The 19,478-nt window shown below is 42.7% G+C and overlaps 1 protein-coding gene across 1 annotated transcript in view; it reads left to right on the top strand.

The window, feature by feature from the left end:
* Window positions 1-12,987: 12,987 nt before the first annotated feature.
* CA10 (carbonic anhydrase 10) overlaps window positions 12,988-19,478 on the top strand; it is a 142,764-nt gene continuing 136,273 nt past the window's right edge. Inside the window, exons 1-2 of the mRNA XM_065735628.1 lie at window positions 12,988-13,138; window positions 13,784-14,265. Coding sequence (XP_065591700.1) covers window positions 14,205-14,265 — 61 coding nt within the window. The 5' untranslated portion in view covers window positions 12,988-13,138; window positions 13,784-14,204. The remainder of the gene's footprint in view (window positions 13,139-13,783; window positions 14,266-19,478) is intronic.

Genomic DNA, 19,478 nt, shown 5'->3' on the forward strand with positions numbered 1-19,478 from the left:
GAATGAGTCCAAAGCAGAGAGAACCTGTAATTACCAGAACCAAGCCCACTATCCTACGAGCTAGAAAAACTATCAAGTATCTATCTATTACTACACATTTAGTTAAAGAAGGGGGGTACAGACTGTGGTAATATGCCTCACAAACTGACCATGACCACCAGTTTTAGTCAATATTTTTCTAAAAGCAGAAAGGAAAATGTATGGATTCCTTATGATCTTTCAGTCCCGTTCTTGGTGCTGCACTGTCCACTGCTGTACTGCACTGACAGTGCGTGTGAGGTGCAAATGGGATGAAAGATAAAGCGAGGAGGTTAAAAGCCCCTCTCCCAACTCTAAACACACAGGCAATCATTTATTTTGCTTCTGTTTTTAAAAACAAACGGTGTTTCACCCAGATGTGAAGTGTCCATGGCTAATTCTGAGAATCACAGGCAGTAAGAGCACATCAGACTTTGTCTGAAAGGGCAACCAGAGTGGCACCTTTTACCTACTCTGTATAAAGAAGACTTTCATACCTATCGTTGGCAGTACGATGTTTGATTTTAAGCCATTTGATTTGCAATAATACAATTGGGAAGAGCAAGAAAGACATTTCATTCTTTCTTACTCCCACAGAAAATTTCAGCCTTCGGACCACCTTCAAATACAGTATCACATTCCTTTTATCAACTTATAATTCAAATAGGACATCCTTTATTCTCTACAGGCTTACATCGCAACAATACACATTAGTTGGAGATGTCGTTGTATGTTTTATTACAAAAGTTAAACTAGGTTTTATCCATAATTTTCTAAGTCTTATTAAAGGTTCTTTCATATTCCAGATAGGATAAAGTAGCACTTTACACTTTATAAATCTATTTCTGCCAGCACAGGGAATCTATTGCCATCTGCAGTTACAGTACATGACAAAGGGACGCCTTGCGGGTGAGGGTGTTCAAATGCAGATAAGGTGGCCTGCAATGAATCACTGTCCTCTGCAAGTGACTGGTTTGTTAATAAAAGGTCAGAGATCACAGCATCACTATTTCTCCTATTTCACTAGGAAAAAGAAAAGCAGAGGCTGGATTTTCCTTATCACTTTTTTTCTTCTCCCTGAAGCACTTTCAAGCATCTCTTATTTGTACCATCTCTGTTTTGCAGATGAGCACCACCTTTCAAGGCAACACGACTGCATAATGTATTTCTAACTAGACAGGACTCCTACAGAACTAGTCTTTACAGATGTCAGGCTTCTTTGCAGGATATTATTCTATTTCACTTCCGCAGCACAAAAACACCTTTTATCAAATTAGGCTAATACCACAAGATATGCCTTGGAGGACATGGCTAATCAGGGATTATCCTCTAGGCCTGTCAGTGGTGGTACATTTATTCCTCTTGACCAACTCCACCAGATTTTCTGAATGAAAATTTAACAGCAGAAGTTTCTCTATATTCTCCATACAACGTACCAGTTCATACATGACAGCCAAGGTTACGCTCCCATTTAAAACTTGTCCAGCTTGAGGTCCCAGTTCAGCATAGAACTACAGATGGTGACTCAGTGCTCTGCAGAAACCACCAGTTTGGTGTGTGCTCTTTAGTGCTTGCAGAATGGGAAAGGAGAGAAAATAGAGCAGTGCTGGGATCCCACCTGAGCAGCTGGTCACTACTTAACAGATCTTATCAAGAGTGTGGGATTAGATTTCATTAACTCACACAGATGTAGTAGGTACAAATCACCTGAGCAGAGCAGCACATATTATACTGTAGCAGACTTACAAGATCGTTTAAGTGCTCTGTAGGTCTCATCCTGATATGAATTTCAGTGAAAAGGAAATAATAAAAGAGAATCCTGAAAGGCAGTTTCTCTCACCTGCTTTTCAATTTCCTTGTTGGAATCTTATATTACATCCCCAGCTCCTCTGACCTCATCCTACCCCTAGATAAATCTTATGATTTTAAAAGCATTTTCGTAGGCTGGTCATCTATTTATTATGTACGGAGAGAACATACTCTACACTACTTGATACTTCTGATACCTAAGAAGTGCTGCCACTGGCAGCTGTTTTTCAGTCTAGAAAGGAATCGTAGAAAGGAAGAATTCCCCATTAAAGCACTCTTTGGTCTCAGTACAACGGTTGGATGAATCAGCTGGAATGTTAGCCACAGACCCTTCACAAGAAAAGCAGGGTTAATGATCTTTTGAGACCAATTCCCCCTTTTTTTGTTCAGTTTCCTCCAGAGACTTGGAACATAGAAGGTTTGGTTTGTTTATTTTACACACAAATTCTCCATAGAAGGAGACATCCCTGCCATTTTTCTACTTAAAATTTTAGAATATATTTGGAATTCAGAGGGACATGCAATCCTCTCCCCACTGAACTCAGTTCTCATTTATACAATGCTCCATTTATATGAATCTGTCAACCTAAGTGACTTTTGGAGGAGTAATTACACTTATGTACATTCCATGGCCCCATTATTCTTACAAAGTGGCATAAGGAAGCTCTGATGCAGAAGAAAATCAGGCCTACTTATTCTTTAATACAGTGACTTCAGTATGGTTGTGTTTTATCTTCAATTCTCTCTATATATCTCAGTCCTCTCCTGTGCTTTTGTGTGTTATTTCTATTGCTTGATACTACACTCAGTCTTTGTGGAGCATTGCCTCTTCAATAAAATATGAGAACATTAGGGGTGAGGAGTAAGAGTTTAATTCAAGTCACATACTAAGTGACAAGGGAATGAAGGCCTATATGTTTTGAACTTCTGCTGTTTTCATCCTTTCAGATGTGTTTGTGGTTCTGCTCTGACTACAGGCCTGTTCTCAGTAGTTGATTTATCAACAGCAACTCCACACTCACTGTACGGTGCGTGGAGAAGTTATTAACTCAACTCCTGTGACATCTCATAGTTTTGAACTGTTTTGATTCTCCTTTCTGACTGCATTCTCTGCTTTTGCTCTCCTCTGTTTTAGTAACTTGTCAACTAAAGAAAAAAGCCCATTTCTCTTCTTTAATAGTGTCTCCCATAAACCAGTGAAAGAGTCAGCCTTGTGGTTTATGGGACTTTTTAAAACAGTCATTACATCATGCTCAATTTTTAGGAGGTTCCATAAGAATGTGAGATGAAACGTAGGTGACATGGGGCAGCTTATAGGTGATCATGACAAGGAATCTCAATACCAAGGATCAAGAGAGCCATTTGAGTAGAGTTCTAGAGTCTTCCTGGGGTTTTCAACATCCTAGCAGTGGCTCTAGGTAAACACGACAGGATATTCAATCCAGGAGTTCTTGGAAAACCAATGGGAAACATCCAAAAAGCTCTGCAAAACTCCCTAGAAAGATCCTCCATCAGTGAAACACAAGAACAGACACAGCTGGGAATCCTTCAGAAGTGCTGGGGAAATTTTAGAACTGGACTGGGAAATTCCTGTGAAGCATAAAGCATTCCCAGAAATGTTTTACATTAAGAAATTTAGAAGAAACAGTGGCTGATTTAATGCAATAATGAATTAATCTATTCCGTATCTTCTGGTGCACCACTCAAAGCAGTATCTGAGTTATGCACCTTTAAGGCAAAAGGAGAAGTCATGCAGGAATGAGAAACATGCATGAGAGAGGACAGAAAGGTAAATGAAGAAGTGACAGCAGTCACCTAATTAGTCATCTTCACTGTGGTAAGAGAACCTCACTATCTGCAAGCATTTTCACGATGCTTTTTAGGATCCATGTTTCCTCACCACAGTCATGTTTCTATCCTTTGTCTACTGACACTGCTCTCTGGTCTCTTGGGTGGAAACCCACTGTGAAGAGATGTGCTCCTACATCTGGCAGTGTGGAGGAGGATTGGAAGTGCTCTGTCAGGTCTTTTGGTTGTATCATATCCGTGTCCTGCCTAATTCTTGTGAATTTGTGATTAATGAAATGCTGTAACAGTCTGGTAATGCTGTGGATGGAAAGAGACTTCTTTTCAAGAACTGCACTGATGAAAGAAACTTGACTATGGTGGATTAAAGGCAGAGCAAAAAATACCACAATAGCAGAAGTCAGGTTGAAATTGAGAGTTTCCTTCCTATTTGCTATTGCTTCCTAAAGAAGAATAACATCCTGTGCTAGAAGCATATTAGTAGTAACAGTGATTTAAATATGAGCAACAGGATTCAGATTCGAGAATGACAGGTATGAATTTTATAATGCATATTCACAGAAATAGATTTCTGTAATGCAAATACACTGCATATGAAAGCTTTGCTCCCAGCAGCATCTAAGATCTCATTTCTGACAATTCCACTAAAGAACTGGGTAATTAATTATCATGTCAGAAAATACCACAGTCACACTCCTCATCCATAGTTTCTGCATCTGAGCAGTTCCACACCACTTGTTCCAGTTCCCCTGGTGCAATATTTGTCTCTCTCAAAGTGGCCTCCAAAATAACAATGAATATTTCAGTTTAAAATAAAAACCTGAGTGTTACTCCAAAGCCACTGTTTAGGAGAGGTTTCAGGGCTAAATCTAGTAGTATGGCTGAGTTCATTCTGTAAGATGAGAAAAATCTTCCTTTCTCTCACTTATCTGTGGGTTCCATTCTACAAAGTTTGCTTCCTACAATCTGGGAACCACACACCACAGCTGCAGATGTGCAAGAAGGCACCATTTTTTAGAGGGAGGTTTCAGGTGACCTGTGTACATACACAATGAGCAGAACGAAAGTGAAACTGGATAAGAAGCAAAGGATTTGGTGCATGAATCTTACTGAAAAAAAAGTTTTGATTATGGTTACTGAGTTCTCTACCGCCTTCTTTCTTTGAAGGACTACAGAATCAATTAGTTTACTATAGCATAACATGCACAGCTAGAATGAGAACAAGCTATCTCCTTACCTTGGGCTTTTACTCGCCCTCTTCCTTATTAATTTTTGCCACTAAAAGCACCATTCAGTTGTTAAAGTCCTTCCCCTGTAATACATTGATTTCAAAGTAATGCTTGACTGCATCCCTAAATTACCAACTGCTACAGCTGCTCCTGGACCTCGGGTTGACTAACCAGCAAGATTACATAACAACACTTGGCACACGGGAAAGTGATTGGAACAAATAGATGCAACTTAAATGTGTTGGTCAATTCCTTTTGGTTTTGTATGTCTGAATTGTTCAGCTCAGACAAGGCAGTAGTTCGCAAGCAGAATTTTCAAGGACAATTCCCTGCTAGACACCTTACAGATATCCCTCCTCACCTTGATGTTTTCTTTTGCACGGACATTTATTTTGATGAAAGGACTTGTCTAGTGATCAAGGTTCTAAGATAAATGACTTCCATGCAATATGCAAGTAATACAGAACATAGTATGTGGTGTTGTACACAGCAGTACTGCCTTACAAAGTCTGTGCAGTGTCAGATTCTTTAGCACCTTGAGAACAATATTCCTGTTAGTTTTCTGGTGCATTAAGCTTCTTTTTTGGAATAAATTGGATTTATTCAAGTAGGATTTGTTACTTACAAATATGAGAGGAAAGAACTCGATAGTTGAAAAGAGGTATGAGAGAGATGGAGAAGCATTTAAATCTTTAGACTAACAGAGATGCAGTGTCAGAACAAAAGATGCTGTATTCATGCCAAGGAAAGTGATGGTAGCACGTGTGGGAGCAGCACGCAGAGCAAAGTTTGGAGTAAATGGTTCAAATCTTAACAGTCAAAAAAAGTGCAGAAAAGAGAAGCAGTTCAATTTGCCCTGCCTGCACACATACTGAAATTAAACACGGACTCGAGCATGTAGCCTCAGCAAGGCTGAAATGTGCACATCATGAAGCACCTCAGTGGTGGCAAGCACTGTCTCAGGAAGAGGGAAAAATCCACACAATGGCAAAAACCATAGTGCCAAGGAATTCCTAATGAAGGTATAGTGAACAGAAGAAATAGATAAGAATGAAAAATGCAGTAATGTTATTGCAGTGATACCAGACTGAAACGTGGAAAATAAAAAACTGGGAAATAATGAACTTCTTGGCTGCTCAGGTAGATATGACTAATTTATAAATTGGGATTGCATGAAATTCAAGCTTGCTAGCAGAAGATAAAATCCTAGAATAGACAAGGATTTCAGCAATCTCCTCACTCACAAGCAGGCCACTCTGACCCACGAGGTCTGTGTGAGCTTTCTGATTTGATCTGCTTACTCATAGACTGTGTAACCTTAGGATGCAGAAATATCTACACTTTCCTAGTGAAAATTTACATTTTCCTATTGTGAGGTAAATTATACTAAGGTAAGGATAAAAATATTCAAGAAAGTTTAATGTGCTTTCACTGTATGAGTATAGAAATGTTAATAAACTCATTTATAAATTATGCCTGTAATGCTGCTGTGCAATGCATAAAGAAATCTAATTAACCATAGTAAGCCTAGCAGCACTTCCACTGTCAGTCAACAGAGCTGCACTATATGATGAAATTATTATGTGTGCTATTTGCTCTATACACAAATTAATTGACATTTTGGATGGTTGTTACCACAATCCTTTTACAGACTGCACTTGAAATAAAGCAAAACACATACCAAATGGAATTAATCTAATTGAATAATATAATACTAGCCTCAGTCCATTTCCCCCCAATCAAAGATGTAATAGGTTTTGTAATACTAATTATTAATGACTTGCAATCTGTAGAACAGATTTTTAACCGTTGAGTTATGCTACCTACCAGCCTGTAATTTGCAAATTATCTTTTAATTTAGTGGGATTGCAGATTTTAATACGTGATGAAGTTTCTCTCCAAAATCTTAATGCACTTAATAAGTTTCGGCAATGCACGGTTCCTGTATTCCACACCTATATCTCTACTGAGAGAAGTTCATTTTCCCCTACTCTATAGCAAGCCAGTTAAATAGTATAGCCATCTCCAAACTCAAGGAAAAGTCCAACAGTTCTGACAAAAGCATACTAATTCATCTGAGAAAACTACACAAGAGAAGTGGATTGTTGGCTCTTGTTTTTGGTAGGGATGAGCGTAGAACAGGTGGTTGAGACAAAGAAGTGAAAGCAAAGCCCAGAAAGAGCCCAGAGATATAACAAAACATGAATTCCTCTCCATTTCCAAGAGTTGTCCATCCAGCCTACCTTGCTGTGAAACAAGCAGCGTGTCCTCAATGTCACATGGGAGAGACCACACGCAGCGGGGATTGGTTGTACCTGGAGGTGGCAATCCCCGTGCCTCTGAGACCTCCAGCTCACCAAAAGGACCTCATCACAAACAGCAACAAACCCCAGTCTGGTGACGAACACCAGTGGTCACCCAGTTAGGGCCTAACGGATCAAAATCTGCCCTGTGTGGATGTTCTCAACAGTATCACATGCCTTTTGTTCAGCTAAGTGCAGTAGTGTCAAGCTGAAACAAGGTGTTTACAACCATTGTGTTTCAATCCTATGCTTAAATACTTTGCTAACCAATAATGGGGAACAAGTTAGTCCTTAGTTCTCTGGTACTCAGATTAGTTTGACACTTATTGGCACTTCTGTTGTTTCAATGAAGAAGAAAGATCTCATCCCATCACTAGCAAGGTGATCGAGGACATTAGACACTTCTTCCCCCCACGAGATACTTCCTAAGCATCTGCTTTCCTCTGTTCAGAGCAGAGCTGACACTCTAGCCTGTATTCACAACTGACTCACATTAAACAAAGCTTTCTGTTTCAGTGATAATAAGCACAACGGGAAAGAATTGTGGGACAAAAAAATAACTTGCTCATGAAGGAGTTAAAGCATTCATCAACAGAAATACTTTGGAAGCGTAGGAAACTGTGATCCATCCCTTAGCTGTAGGCTTATGTGACATTTACAATAAGCATGTATATTTTGAGATAGTTGACAATGACATCTTTATGTTTTTACTATCAAAGCTTCCATCTTACAATCCCCTTTGGTCCTCAGTATAGTTAAAAATGTGCCAGGGTTATGGCTGTTCATACCTCTCGTCTTCTAAGTGCTACAGTGATCAGAGATGAGCAAAGTTTTATGATCCCTTCAAGGTATTGGAAATGACACTAAATGACGTATATAAAGACTTCTAAAAGTCAGAAGAGCATTATGTTCTTTTGGAGGGCTTGTTCTCACCCTTTGAATTGTGTCAGGTGCCAATTCCTCTATTCTCTTTCTAGAAAAATAGAAAGCAGAAGTTCCACAGGTCTGTGATCTACTGGTAGCACTCACACACCAGCCAGCATGCAAGTGTTTTGAGTAACAGCTTTTCTTAGGACTTACACAGTTCTTCAGAGTTCACTGCAAGCACTGACTGCTAACCTCTTTTGTATCCTCACGAGTTATTCCCATTTTACAAAGGAAAAGTAAGAGAAACAAAACCAATTTAAAACCAGACATTAGTACAAGTAATTCTTCCCAGAACTGGGAAGATTTAGGGGAAGGAGACACAAAAGGATTCATTTCCTCTGAAGTGCTGCACATGAATACAGTTTTGGTGTACACTGTAGCTGGGGAAGCACCATTCAGCCTGCAGCTATTCCAGCCTTGACTATGAACTGTAGCTGTACTGTAAAAGACACCGTGCCTTTGGATGCCTCCTACAAAAAAATCCAAGTACATGGTCTGTTTCAAGCACATGAATAATTCCATTTGCTGAATTACTTCTGTGTGGAAAGTAATCCAGCTGGCAAAAGGCTGAATTGAGGCTTAATTTCAAAGGAAATGTGGTATAAATCAGAGGTTGGAGCTCCCATTCATTGTAGTGGGATCAAGCTCAGGCCCATAATTGGTGCTTCACGGACATTCATAACATGTGAAAGAAGCAGGAAACAACATCTAATGTTAACACAAGTGTATTAATTCCTGTCTTTGAAATGCTCAGAGTAACTGATCTTGCCTAAAAATAATATGGAGAAGTGAGGTGGTTCCTTATGTAAAGATATGTTTAAAGAAAATGTTGACTCCAAAGTGTAACAGATCTACAGAGACAAGAACAACACTACATACTAATGATGCTTCCTCTTCCTTCTTAGTGCTATTTATAATTAAATAAAATCAGTAACGTGTTTCCCACAGAAAGCAGGATGGTTCATGCCTTGACACAGATGAATAGTGAATAGAAACAGAAAATTTTAACAAGATCACATCTCGTTGTCCACATGCACACAAAGCTAAACAGTGTCCTCACACAAAGAAGCAGGGAATGTGACTTTTTTTGGTAGATGTACATCCTCGAGGTTCAACTTCTAATGAGTTTCAGTTCCTGCAGGAAACAGCATATCCTCAGAGTTTACCCCTCTCCTACCAAATGCCCTGAGAGACTCCAGCTCAGTGGGAGAAGTGTCTTGCCAGCAGATACCTATTACTTCCTAGCAGAAATATAAGTTCCCAACTCAATCCACCCTGAGAGCAGCACAGCCTGAAATTCTACAGTATAGCTGCCTTGACTCACACATATATATTATTAATCTGATAGTGTAATCACAAGTACTCCATGTGGCATAAGAAATTATATTAAATAGGCACCAGGCGACAATTGACTGTCAAGATCTGTAATAAGGAACTGGTGAGACCCTTATCAGCATCGTTTTAAAGATAGGTGTTCCTTTCTTTTGGATTGAGATGACAAAGAATCCTCAGTATCAAAAAGAGTACATTGCTTTTGATCTCTTAATTAATTCAGATTTGTGAGAGGAAAGCATAGTGCAGAAAAACAGGGAGCAAAAAGTTCTTCTTGTTTTGTATCTGCTGCAGGGAGCACCCGGGAACACTGGGTGACTTTCTCAGGTGCATAACAGCAACTCCGCATCTCTTCTTCAGAATAAAAAGAAGTCACCTCAAATATGACAGAAACACATGGATTCAGGGGCAAGGTCCACCAGCAAGCAGCACACTTACAGGGAGAGGCAATGGCAGATAACCAGTTCTAAATTACACAAAAAAAGGTGACAGCCACAGTCCACTTAAAGAAAGATTTGCTTACCTCAGGGCTCACCAGACACTCCAGGAGAGCCCTCCAGATAGAGATCCCCTAAATGAGAGCAACCAGAAGAGGTACCTGCCCAGGCCAAACAGCCCTGCTTGCCAGAATGGCCTTGCTGGAACATCATGAGTTTGGTACAACTTGCTTCAGTCCATGCAGACTCTGATGGATGCAGTAGTTAACCACCTGTCAGTTTTCTCATTGCTTTGCTGGGGGTGTTTTTAACTTCAAATAAATTGTAAAATACAAGTGATGCCACAACTAGCATTTCTCTCTAGTTTGAACAAAAGACCACACCAATGAACACAGGAGAGTGATGCTCTGCTGCATAGCACCTCTTCCTTCTATCTTAAATACACTATATTACATTAAACCACTTCCCTTGGGATCAAACACACTGCTAAATTCTGTAGTGAGAGCCTGATCCAAAACTCACTGAAGTCTGCAGAAATATTTCAATTGATTTCAGTGGGCTTTGAAATAGGCCCATATTGACATCCATTCAACTTTATTGAATCAAGCCTTCCTGCAGAGTTGCAGCAGCCAATGTGGCCATAATGATTTCAAAACCAAGCTTCAAGGCCACTGCCAATCAAATAACATCAGACCAAGTAAATGACAGCAGAACAAATTCATTATCAGTTATCTACATTTAAAAATGTAGTCAGCCCTGTATTTTCCAGGTGAAGGAAACTTTCAGCTTGCCTTGACTCACAAACTCTTTGTTTGTCGCTAGCCATTGAAGTAAGCATAAGGAATATAAATGCACCATGGTTAAGAGATGCACAACAACGAAAGTTGTTGGGTGTTTTTGGCTATTTGCTAGCAGCCAACATCAACTACGTATTCTCTTCCTGTCATTCAACTCATAAGTTCTACTATCATTAATAGTAACTAAGCATGAGCAGGCTGAATAAGATTTGGCATTCTCCCTTGTCACCAGTCTGACTCCTCGATGGCTTAATGGACAATGCACCCTCTTAGAGCAGGTCATTAGAAGAAAAGCTATGGCCTTTTACATCCACTGCTTGATCCTGAGTACTTCTTACTTGCTCAAGACATTCGTTCCCTACACATCATGACATAGTTTCAAGGACATTGGTTTAGGAGGAAGGGTGACTGTGAAAATATGAACATAGAAGGTGAGAGTTTCTTTATGGTTTTACTGTGTCGTGGATTGGGATTCTGTTCTAAGAAATGAGTTGGGAAGTCCAAAAGAGAATTTACAGCCAACTCCACAGAAAATGTTCACTGATTAAAGGAATTTAGTAAGCATCAGCAGAAGAGTATTTCCTAAAGCGTGCTTAAAAAAGTCTAGACGAGGATGGCATATTCTTTTATAATGCCAGAGCAGGAGATATTAACCCAGCTCTTTAAAAGGGCATGAAGAAGGGATCTGCATCTGCTGTTTTACATGATTCTGAAAACACAGAATACTCAACAAATAAAATCTTGGGTCCAATAATAATTGTTTCTTTTGCTTACTTGCATCTTCATTTAATGAGGTCCTAAAGAAGGGCTCCCTGCACTTCCTATTTCATTAACTTCTCAAGAACAAGATGCAAATTGTATTTCAACATCTTTCAAAATCTGCACTAGTTTGCTTGATGTGTTATAGTGATATCCTTGATAAATGCCTGCTCATCCACAGGATGCCTTTGTTACCTAACTCCTATACATTTCATTTTGCCAAAAACAGATAATTCCTGTTCCTTAAATTCAAGTATTCAAACCAAACCCCACCAAGGAAAGAAATCTATCTACGCCATCTCACTGAAAAATCCATCAAAAATTATGGAAATTCTTTAAGTTAAGCTATTTGTCCTTAAAGGCTTGAATAACAGTGGCTCCTGCCCAGCTACACTTCCTTAAAATCCCGAGTTTCCTTTATAACCCATCAGAGGAGAGAGAGTAAGCACCTGCAGACACTGCTGCAGTGCAAGGAGTGCTTATGCTACCTTAAAAACTACCAAAACCCATACAAGAAATTATATTGACTGCTGAGCGTCTACGGTCCGATTCCTGCTTTCAAACACTGATGATTTTGTCCCATTCAATGTCTTTGAGTCACTCAAGAAATCTCATGTACCATGAATAGAAACTGATGGGATGACTCAAAACCTGCGACTCCTACATATTCCTCAGAGCTGATGACAGTAACAGCCAAGCCTGTGGTTTGTTCTCGTGTCGATCCCCTCCTTCCCCATTCAGAGATCCAGGCGTTCCCACTACACTAGAATCCAGGCAAAGATGCGTTTTCCAAGAAGCCCTGGGCGCTGTTTATAAACCAACCTATATTCAATCTATTATGCATGCAGCCGCCGCTGGAGGATTCGTAATATGACCTCTGCGTACCCGCTACGAGCCGGGATAACAGTTTGAAATCAAAAGCGTCCCCCTCCCTCCCCTTTCCCTCTGGCATGCAGTGATCAATGAAGGCACCCGCGGTCGGAGCGGTTGCAGGATCACCATTTCACATCCCTCTCAGCCGGGATTTTCGTTTGCGACCCGAAGCTTCTGCTCCCTCCCCTCCCGACAGCGGCAGGGCGGCCCGGGGCAGCCCCCCAACCCTCTGCCGCTGCCTTTCTGCACTCAGTTTCCCCTCTCTGCAGACCGGGAAGCCCAACCTCTCCAGGTGCACCTCTTGTTGGATGGGAAAAAAGAAAAAAACATCCATACGTGTATACATTAAAATTCGGACCCGCATTTTAACCAAAGCGCGCAGCGGCTTTTGGAATGAGCCCGAGGAGCCGGACAGCCGTGCGGGAGAGGGGAGGCTGCTCCTCCTCGCCGCCTCTCCCGCTCGGCCCAGCCCGCTCCCCGCCGCAGACCCCCCCCTGCCGCGGTGCGGGGCCGCCGCCCGCCCAGGCACCGCCTCCGAGCGGAGCGGAGCGCTCAGCCCGCGCCCGTGCGCGCCCCCGCGCCGAGCCCCGCCGTGCCCGGCCCGCGGCATCCCGCAGCACGCCGCGCTGCTCGGGGAAATGGCGAACTAACGGGGATTCGGGGAGGAGGGGGGGGGGAAACCGACGAGCCATGGTACCTCCTTGCAGCTGAAGGTGGTGGTGGTTAGGGGGCTGCAGCGCGCGGCTCGGAGCTTGACCTCGGTTTGTTTTTGGGACTGCAGGCGAGAGTGGCAAATCTGATGAGCTGAAAAACAGTAAAAAGCGGGAGGATTTGGGGGTAAGTAAGAGGTTGCCCCAAAATCGGTAGTACTTGTTTGCGGACGGGGATGGGGGGGGGGAAGGTGTCTCTGCAGAACTACTGTGGATCGGGGAATGCAATTCGCTGTGCAATGCAGCACGAGTACTTCGCTAACTCTTGCTTGTACGCTCACGTTGCCCTTCCTACCACCAGAACCGGGCAGAAGTTTGGCTTTGTTCTTCTTTTTCTCCTTCTTTCAATAAGTTTTAAAATATCGGCATCCTCAGCGAAGCCGGCCGGCGGTGCGCGCGGAGCCCGGCTGCCCGCAGCCCCCACTTCTGCAGGCTCCGATTTGAATTTGAAGGGGAGGGGGCGAGTGCTGTCTCTCCCCCCCTCCCCACCCCGACCCCAGCCCCTCCTGGGACGCGGAGCTGCGGGGCCGGGGTCGGGGCGGCCCCGGGGGGCGGCAGCGGCGGGGGCATCGCGGCCGGGGCCGGGCAGCGCTTTGTGCGGGGCAAGAACGACCCCTGCAGTCACCGGGCGGAAAGCAGGCTGTGCTCCGGGGATTGCGGAGCTGGAGAGCCGGCTGCGACGTGCAAGGCTCCGCGCCGCCGAGGTGCGGTAGCGCTGGGATGGGGGGTGAAGGCGTTGCGGCGAGTATTAACCTCTTTCCGCTCGTTTTGTAGCAGCAGGAGAGGAAACCCCCCTCCCTCCGCCGCCTCCCAGCCCCGGGCATGTCGGCAGTGCCCCGCTGAGACGTGCAGAGTTTGGGGTTAACTTGCACCTCCTGGTCGCCCTGGAATAGAGACGCTCCGGACCGGATCGGTTGGGGTTTGTGGTCTATGTCTTGTTGGGAAATCCAGCGGATTTTTTTCTCGCTCGTGGAGGAAGAGCCCTGTCCTGGCGGTTGGCTTCGTGGTCTTTTTTGGAGGGCGAAGGAAAGGAAGGGATCTTGCTTGAGCCGTACACAGAGAGAGCTCGGACATGTGTTGTCAGCACATCTGGGGAATACAGTCTGCAAGTCCAGAAGGAAAATTGCTGGGATCGTTCAAACTGCGATATTGATCTTTGTTATTTTTTTTCGCCGAGGGATGCACTTGGCATGAGAATCGGAGGATGGAAATTGTTTGGGAGGTGCTTTTTCTTCTGCAAGCGAATTTCATTGTCTGCATTTCAGGTACGCAGCTAGCACAGAAAGGGCGGGTGTGGGTGAGAAATACCCCTCGGGGCTGCCGGGGTTTCCCTTAGCGAGGGGCAAGAGACAGATAAATCCCGATCTAAACTGAAGCTGAAAAACGCGTGAACGACGTATTGTGAGTGGATCGTGACAGAAACCATCGTCCATCAATTCCTCCCTAAACCCAATACCTGTTCAGTCATTATCATACACTGGTTGCAATAAATAACCACGGTGCACTGATTTAGCAGGTGCTTCAAATTCCTAATGTATTCTGGTTGTGATAATTAATCCCAACACTGCAGTAATCTCCGAATTTCATTGCTCTTGAAGTTCTTAAACTCGGTGGTTGGGATTCCAGCTTTAGACGTCTCATTTTTAAGCTTGCAAAGATCTCTCTTCCCTCTAGTATATAGAAATCAGGTAATTTCAGTTGTCACCAGAGCTTGTCCAATTAATGAATAGTCACGGCCGGGTGTCTAGCGTAAAGGATTGGAACAATTTATTCTCGGGGAAAACACTCCCCTCTGCTGCAAGAGCCCTGGCTGCCTTGTTAATTTGTCGCGTCAGTCATGCCGGAATAATTACGCTGTCGGAGGCAGCAGCGGGGAGGTGAGCGGTTCTGTAGTTTGGGACACTTCGGGGGGACGCGGGCTGCTCGTGTCCCTTGCCGCTCTGCCTCCCTTAGGCTGCTCCTGCCCTCGGGCTGTTGTGTAAGTCCGGCAATGGGAACGTGAGCAGCACCAGCCAGGACACTGCAGGGGGGAGGAAGGGCATCCCAGTGGGCACGGCGGAGCCCAGCACCGCTGTGGTTTTGGAGATGGAGCTCCAAAGCTCCCTCGGGGTCGTGCAGGGAGCAGCTCGGCAGCCCGCAGCCCGCAGCAGCTCGCCCTGGCCGCGCCTGCCCCCACTGCGCTTCCCGACTGCCCCAGCCCTGCAGCCCTTGGACTGGTGGCTCGGGTGCTGACATCTGGGGCGGCAGCATCGACATTAATATGTGCTGCCTGCGTCTGAACTAGTGCTCCTTTCATTCCTAAACAAATTCTGTTGCTCTCAGCCTGGGCGCTACGTCAGTCCTCCTTTTGTCCCTCCAGACTGGCACCATCTGCTCCCAGGCACTCAGGTGACACTGGCAGCACCCCAAGCTGACCTTCCACTTGTGCCATTGGTGTCATCAGAACCATTCTCTCTAGAACAGCAAAACCTGCTGCCTCTTGTCATTTAAATCTCACGCTTATCTATTTAGCTCAGCGTGACATGCCACCTGTCCAGTTCTCTCCAAATTAGACACTTCCTTAAGTAGCACAGTGAGAATGGAAAAACGAAGGTTATCGCTTTCGTGGCCATTCTAACAGTAATACCTTGAGACAGAAACAAGCTGTCCCGTTCTCTGCAGGTCCTTATGCCATGCAGTTAGCTGCCAGTGTTTCCTAATTTTGCCCCCTCCTTTTCTCGCTTTCAGGAATGAGAACCCAGGCTGCTGAAGCTGACAGTGAGGGCAGTCCTGCAGAGGGTCTCTTCCCTCTCTGTCTCTCTCACATTACAAAGGATTCCCATTCCTATTTGCCTTTCCACTTTCTCGTTATTATTTTCTTTTAATTTTACTGTGAAGGAATATATGGAATAAGTGAATGGTGGAATGCTGTTGCTGCATGGGCAAAGCTGTGGTTTCCAATTCTTTTAGCTTCTTACCCACATAGAGGATGAACACAGAGGCATTTAGCCTTTGGGTTTTTATTTTTCTTCTTCCTTGGGATTTTTATTTTTTTCAGGAATCCTCAGCATTTGTCACCTTGGTGGAAAGGATTAAGATTTGTAGCTGTCTGACTGACACTAATGCTATGTATCTTTGCTCTGCCATCCTTTTCACACTGCGTTTTGTAGTACGTTGTGTAGCTGGGCTGTCTGGAAGCAGGGCAAGGCGTAAGAGTCTCTCTTAAGGTTTGCCTCCATTTAACGCTTGGATTCCAGGAGCTGTATCTGTTCAGCACTTCAGCACTGGCCATTCATTCAACACGTTGCTGAAAACAAACCCCAGTGCTGATGCACATTGCTACCAATGACCAGAAGGTGAACTGAGGGGAGACGTCGGTTCTTCGTTGCGTGGATCTTTCCTGAACATCAGCAGGGACAGAATTCAGTGCGCATTTCAACCTGCGGTGGCCTTCCCACTGATGTCAGTGCATGTTTGGATTAGGGCCTTTTAAGGGCTGCTGCTCTATGGGGTTTTGTTAGTCATCAAACAGAACTATTAAGCTAGCTCATAATTTATCATTATTAGTAAACTTATCTACTAAAGGCATGTTCAACTTACGTCACAAAATCTGACTCTACTTCTTTAATTTATTATTTATTTCTTTCATTTAAATATAAACTGTGGTGATTATAGCACTTCTGCCGTTTCTTAATTAAATAATGAAGGCATACAACTGGCTTTCAGTATCTCTCCCATTATTTTTTAGGACTTGGTTTTGTAGTATCTTAATACTTACTATATGGAAAATAGTCTGTTAAAAAGGGGTATATTTGTTTTCCAAATATCATCTCTCATTTGTTATTGGCCAGTTGCTTTTATGTATATTAGATTGCTTGGTTTAGAAGAAATGGTGCTGAGATTTAGGAATAAATATGTATGTTAATTACTGGCCCTTATGTTTGGGAAATTATTTGTCTGTGAACTTTGCAAACTGAACAGTCTATGATCTCTCAGCATGCTGAATTAAGTCTTCTGCGGCTTGAAAATATTTGTTTGAAAGGAGAATTTGTGCAGATGCAAATGAGAAATAAGAATAGACTGAAGGACCAAGAAAACAATTTCTATCCTTTAGAAAGAAATGAAAGGCCTCTCTTTCTTTCTAAGTCATGATGCGTATTTATTCCTTTGAGGTGTAGTCTCTGAAGAAAACTAGTCTTGATTTGTATTATGGGGTTCAAGGTTTTGTTCCTTTTAATTATGGTATAACATAAAAAGAACACAGGGAAGTCAGAATGAAGATGTCCTCCAAGTAGAATGCTGAAATAAGACAAATAAGACCTCTCTGCTTGTTCTTCCTTTGAGGATGCAGACCATGATGGCACAGAGTCTACACAGTTTGTACGGAAGAAGGATTATAGTTGATAGTATGATGACCAAAATTCTTCCTTTCTTGGTAAGAATATCACCTAGGATTAATTACCATCAGTGTTCTCTGCTGTAGGTTAGATGCTTCTGATCCCATAATGGCTGCCACATCTGCTTGCATAGTCATTTGTATAAACCAGTGCATTTTCTTGTGATTCTAAATATTAATAATCTGTTTCAGGATAAAATCAGGGTACTGCTTTCAAACTCTTGCAGAATACATCATTTAAATAAGGAAAGAGTGCTGTAGTAGGAATTGATTCAGAAGATATCTATGTACATTTTCTGTTAATCCATCAACAAAATGATTTATAGAACCTGTATATTCAACATCCTTGTGGCTTCCTATGAATTGATACTTACTGTTTTGGCTTGTAGGAACTAATATGGATGAAATTGGTGCAAGTCCCACAGCTCTCATTATTTGAAAGCATTTTCATCTTTTGCTGCCTTCTTGAAGTCATGAAGGGGCACATCCCTTCTATGATGTAATTGCTTTGGCCTATTTGGCAGAAGTCACAGGGGTCATGAATCACGTATCACGAACAATTATGATGGTATCAAAAACCTCCTGAGTGTCAAGGGGGTATCTCACGTGTATCAGGCATCTCCTGGCACTGAGATCTATGGGTAACTCGGAGCACAGTGCTTTCCATTTTCTGTCTTGCTGCTTCTGCAGTCTCTGAGCTCTTATTACCTGGCATAACACAGAGGTGTCCTACAGGAACTCTAAATTATGCCATGGCTTGAATTAGCTATTGAATGATGATGCGGAAGGTCTGATAACTCTTCTTTTCTTACTGTTATACAACCTGAGGTAATTCAAGCTGGCATAAGTGGTTCTGTAGAAGAGAAGAATACCAAGGCTCTCGTGGACATTAGTAGCTAACACTGAGTAGCTCGTTCTGTTTGAACAAAAATGTTGAAACTATGTTAATTATTTGAGAATAATTAATTTGAGAAATAGCTTTTTCTGGCACTTTTGTTAAGTAAGAAATGTAGTACCCTAGAGGAAGGAATTATTCGTAGCACAGATATATGTGAGAGGGAAGCCATCACTAGGCACATGGGCAGGTAGAATATGCAGCCTGGTACATCTGGCAGCTAAGATCTTCTGGCATCAAATCCACTGTAGTATTCCTTTCTGCTTTATCCTCTCCCCACAGTTTCATGTGTGTGGGCAAACCTTCATGCTTGCATGGCGTTTGTTGATATTACTGAAAATCCACGTGGACTCAGCCCTCCTGCTCACATTCAAACACAGGATGGAGGCCATATGCTATATCCAGAGACTCTCCGTTTCTTATCATTTGAATGCTTTCTCACTTCAGAGATGTTGCCGCCTTTTCAAAAGGTGTGAAGATGTTTCTGCTTTAAAATTCCATGGAAATAGCCTTGTAGTCTCATATAAGCTTCTGCTTTACTTTTCCATGTGTGTGTGTCCTGTATTTTTCATCCTTCTATTTTTGTTGTTAGTTTTACAGCTAGAGCGTGACCAGATAGGCACTAAAGTGTAAAAACAACACACTCATTTTTAGCTTATGTAAAGGTAGTCGAAGGGAACATTTATGAATAGCTTTGCACATATTATGCTGAGCTGTTTTCCATACAGCAAACTGAAGAGAAGAAACAAGTAATCAGTGCTGTCGCTTTACAGATCTCAATGATAAAGACACGCAGTTTTCAAAGTGGCCTCTTGGCCTTGTTGTGTTCCTCAACTGACAGTTAAAAAACTGTCCAAGCTCTTCCACTGAACTGTCTTGAAGATACAATAAGGCATTATTATTGTCAGAAAAGAGATGAGTGAAACGTTTTATATCTGTATTTTATGTAGTACAGAAGCCTTTCTTGCACTGGATGTCTCATAGGCAGTGGAAAGGTATTTGTCAATATGGGAAACATTTTCCATATTATCCAACTGCTTAGCAGTTGAAAATTGAAGTAAGATGGCATAAGAGAACCTATATATACACCCATTTTAAAAGACCTCAGCACTCTGAGGATGTTATAAATGGCTTCAGTGTTAATGAGATTCAGGCCTTAGAAATTGCAAAAACTTAAAATCTAACACTGAGGAAAGCTTTAGCTGGTG

The sequence above is a fragment of the Cyrtonyx montezumae genome, unplaced genomic scaffold, assembly GCF_038088225.1.
Source record: "Cyrtonyx montezumae isolate F1298 unplaced genomic scaffold, pur_monq_1.0 scaffold_19, whole genome shotgun sequence".
Taxonomy (NCBI): Eukaryota; Metazoa; Chordata; class Aves; order Galliformes; family Odontophoridae; genus Cyrtonyx; species Cyrtonyx montezumae.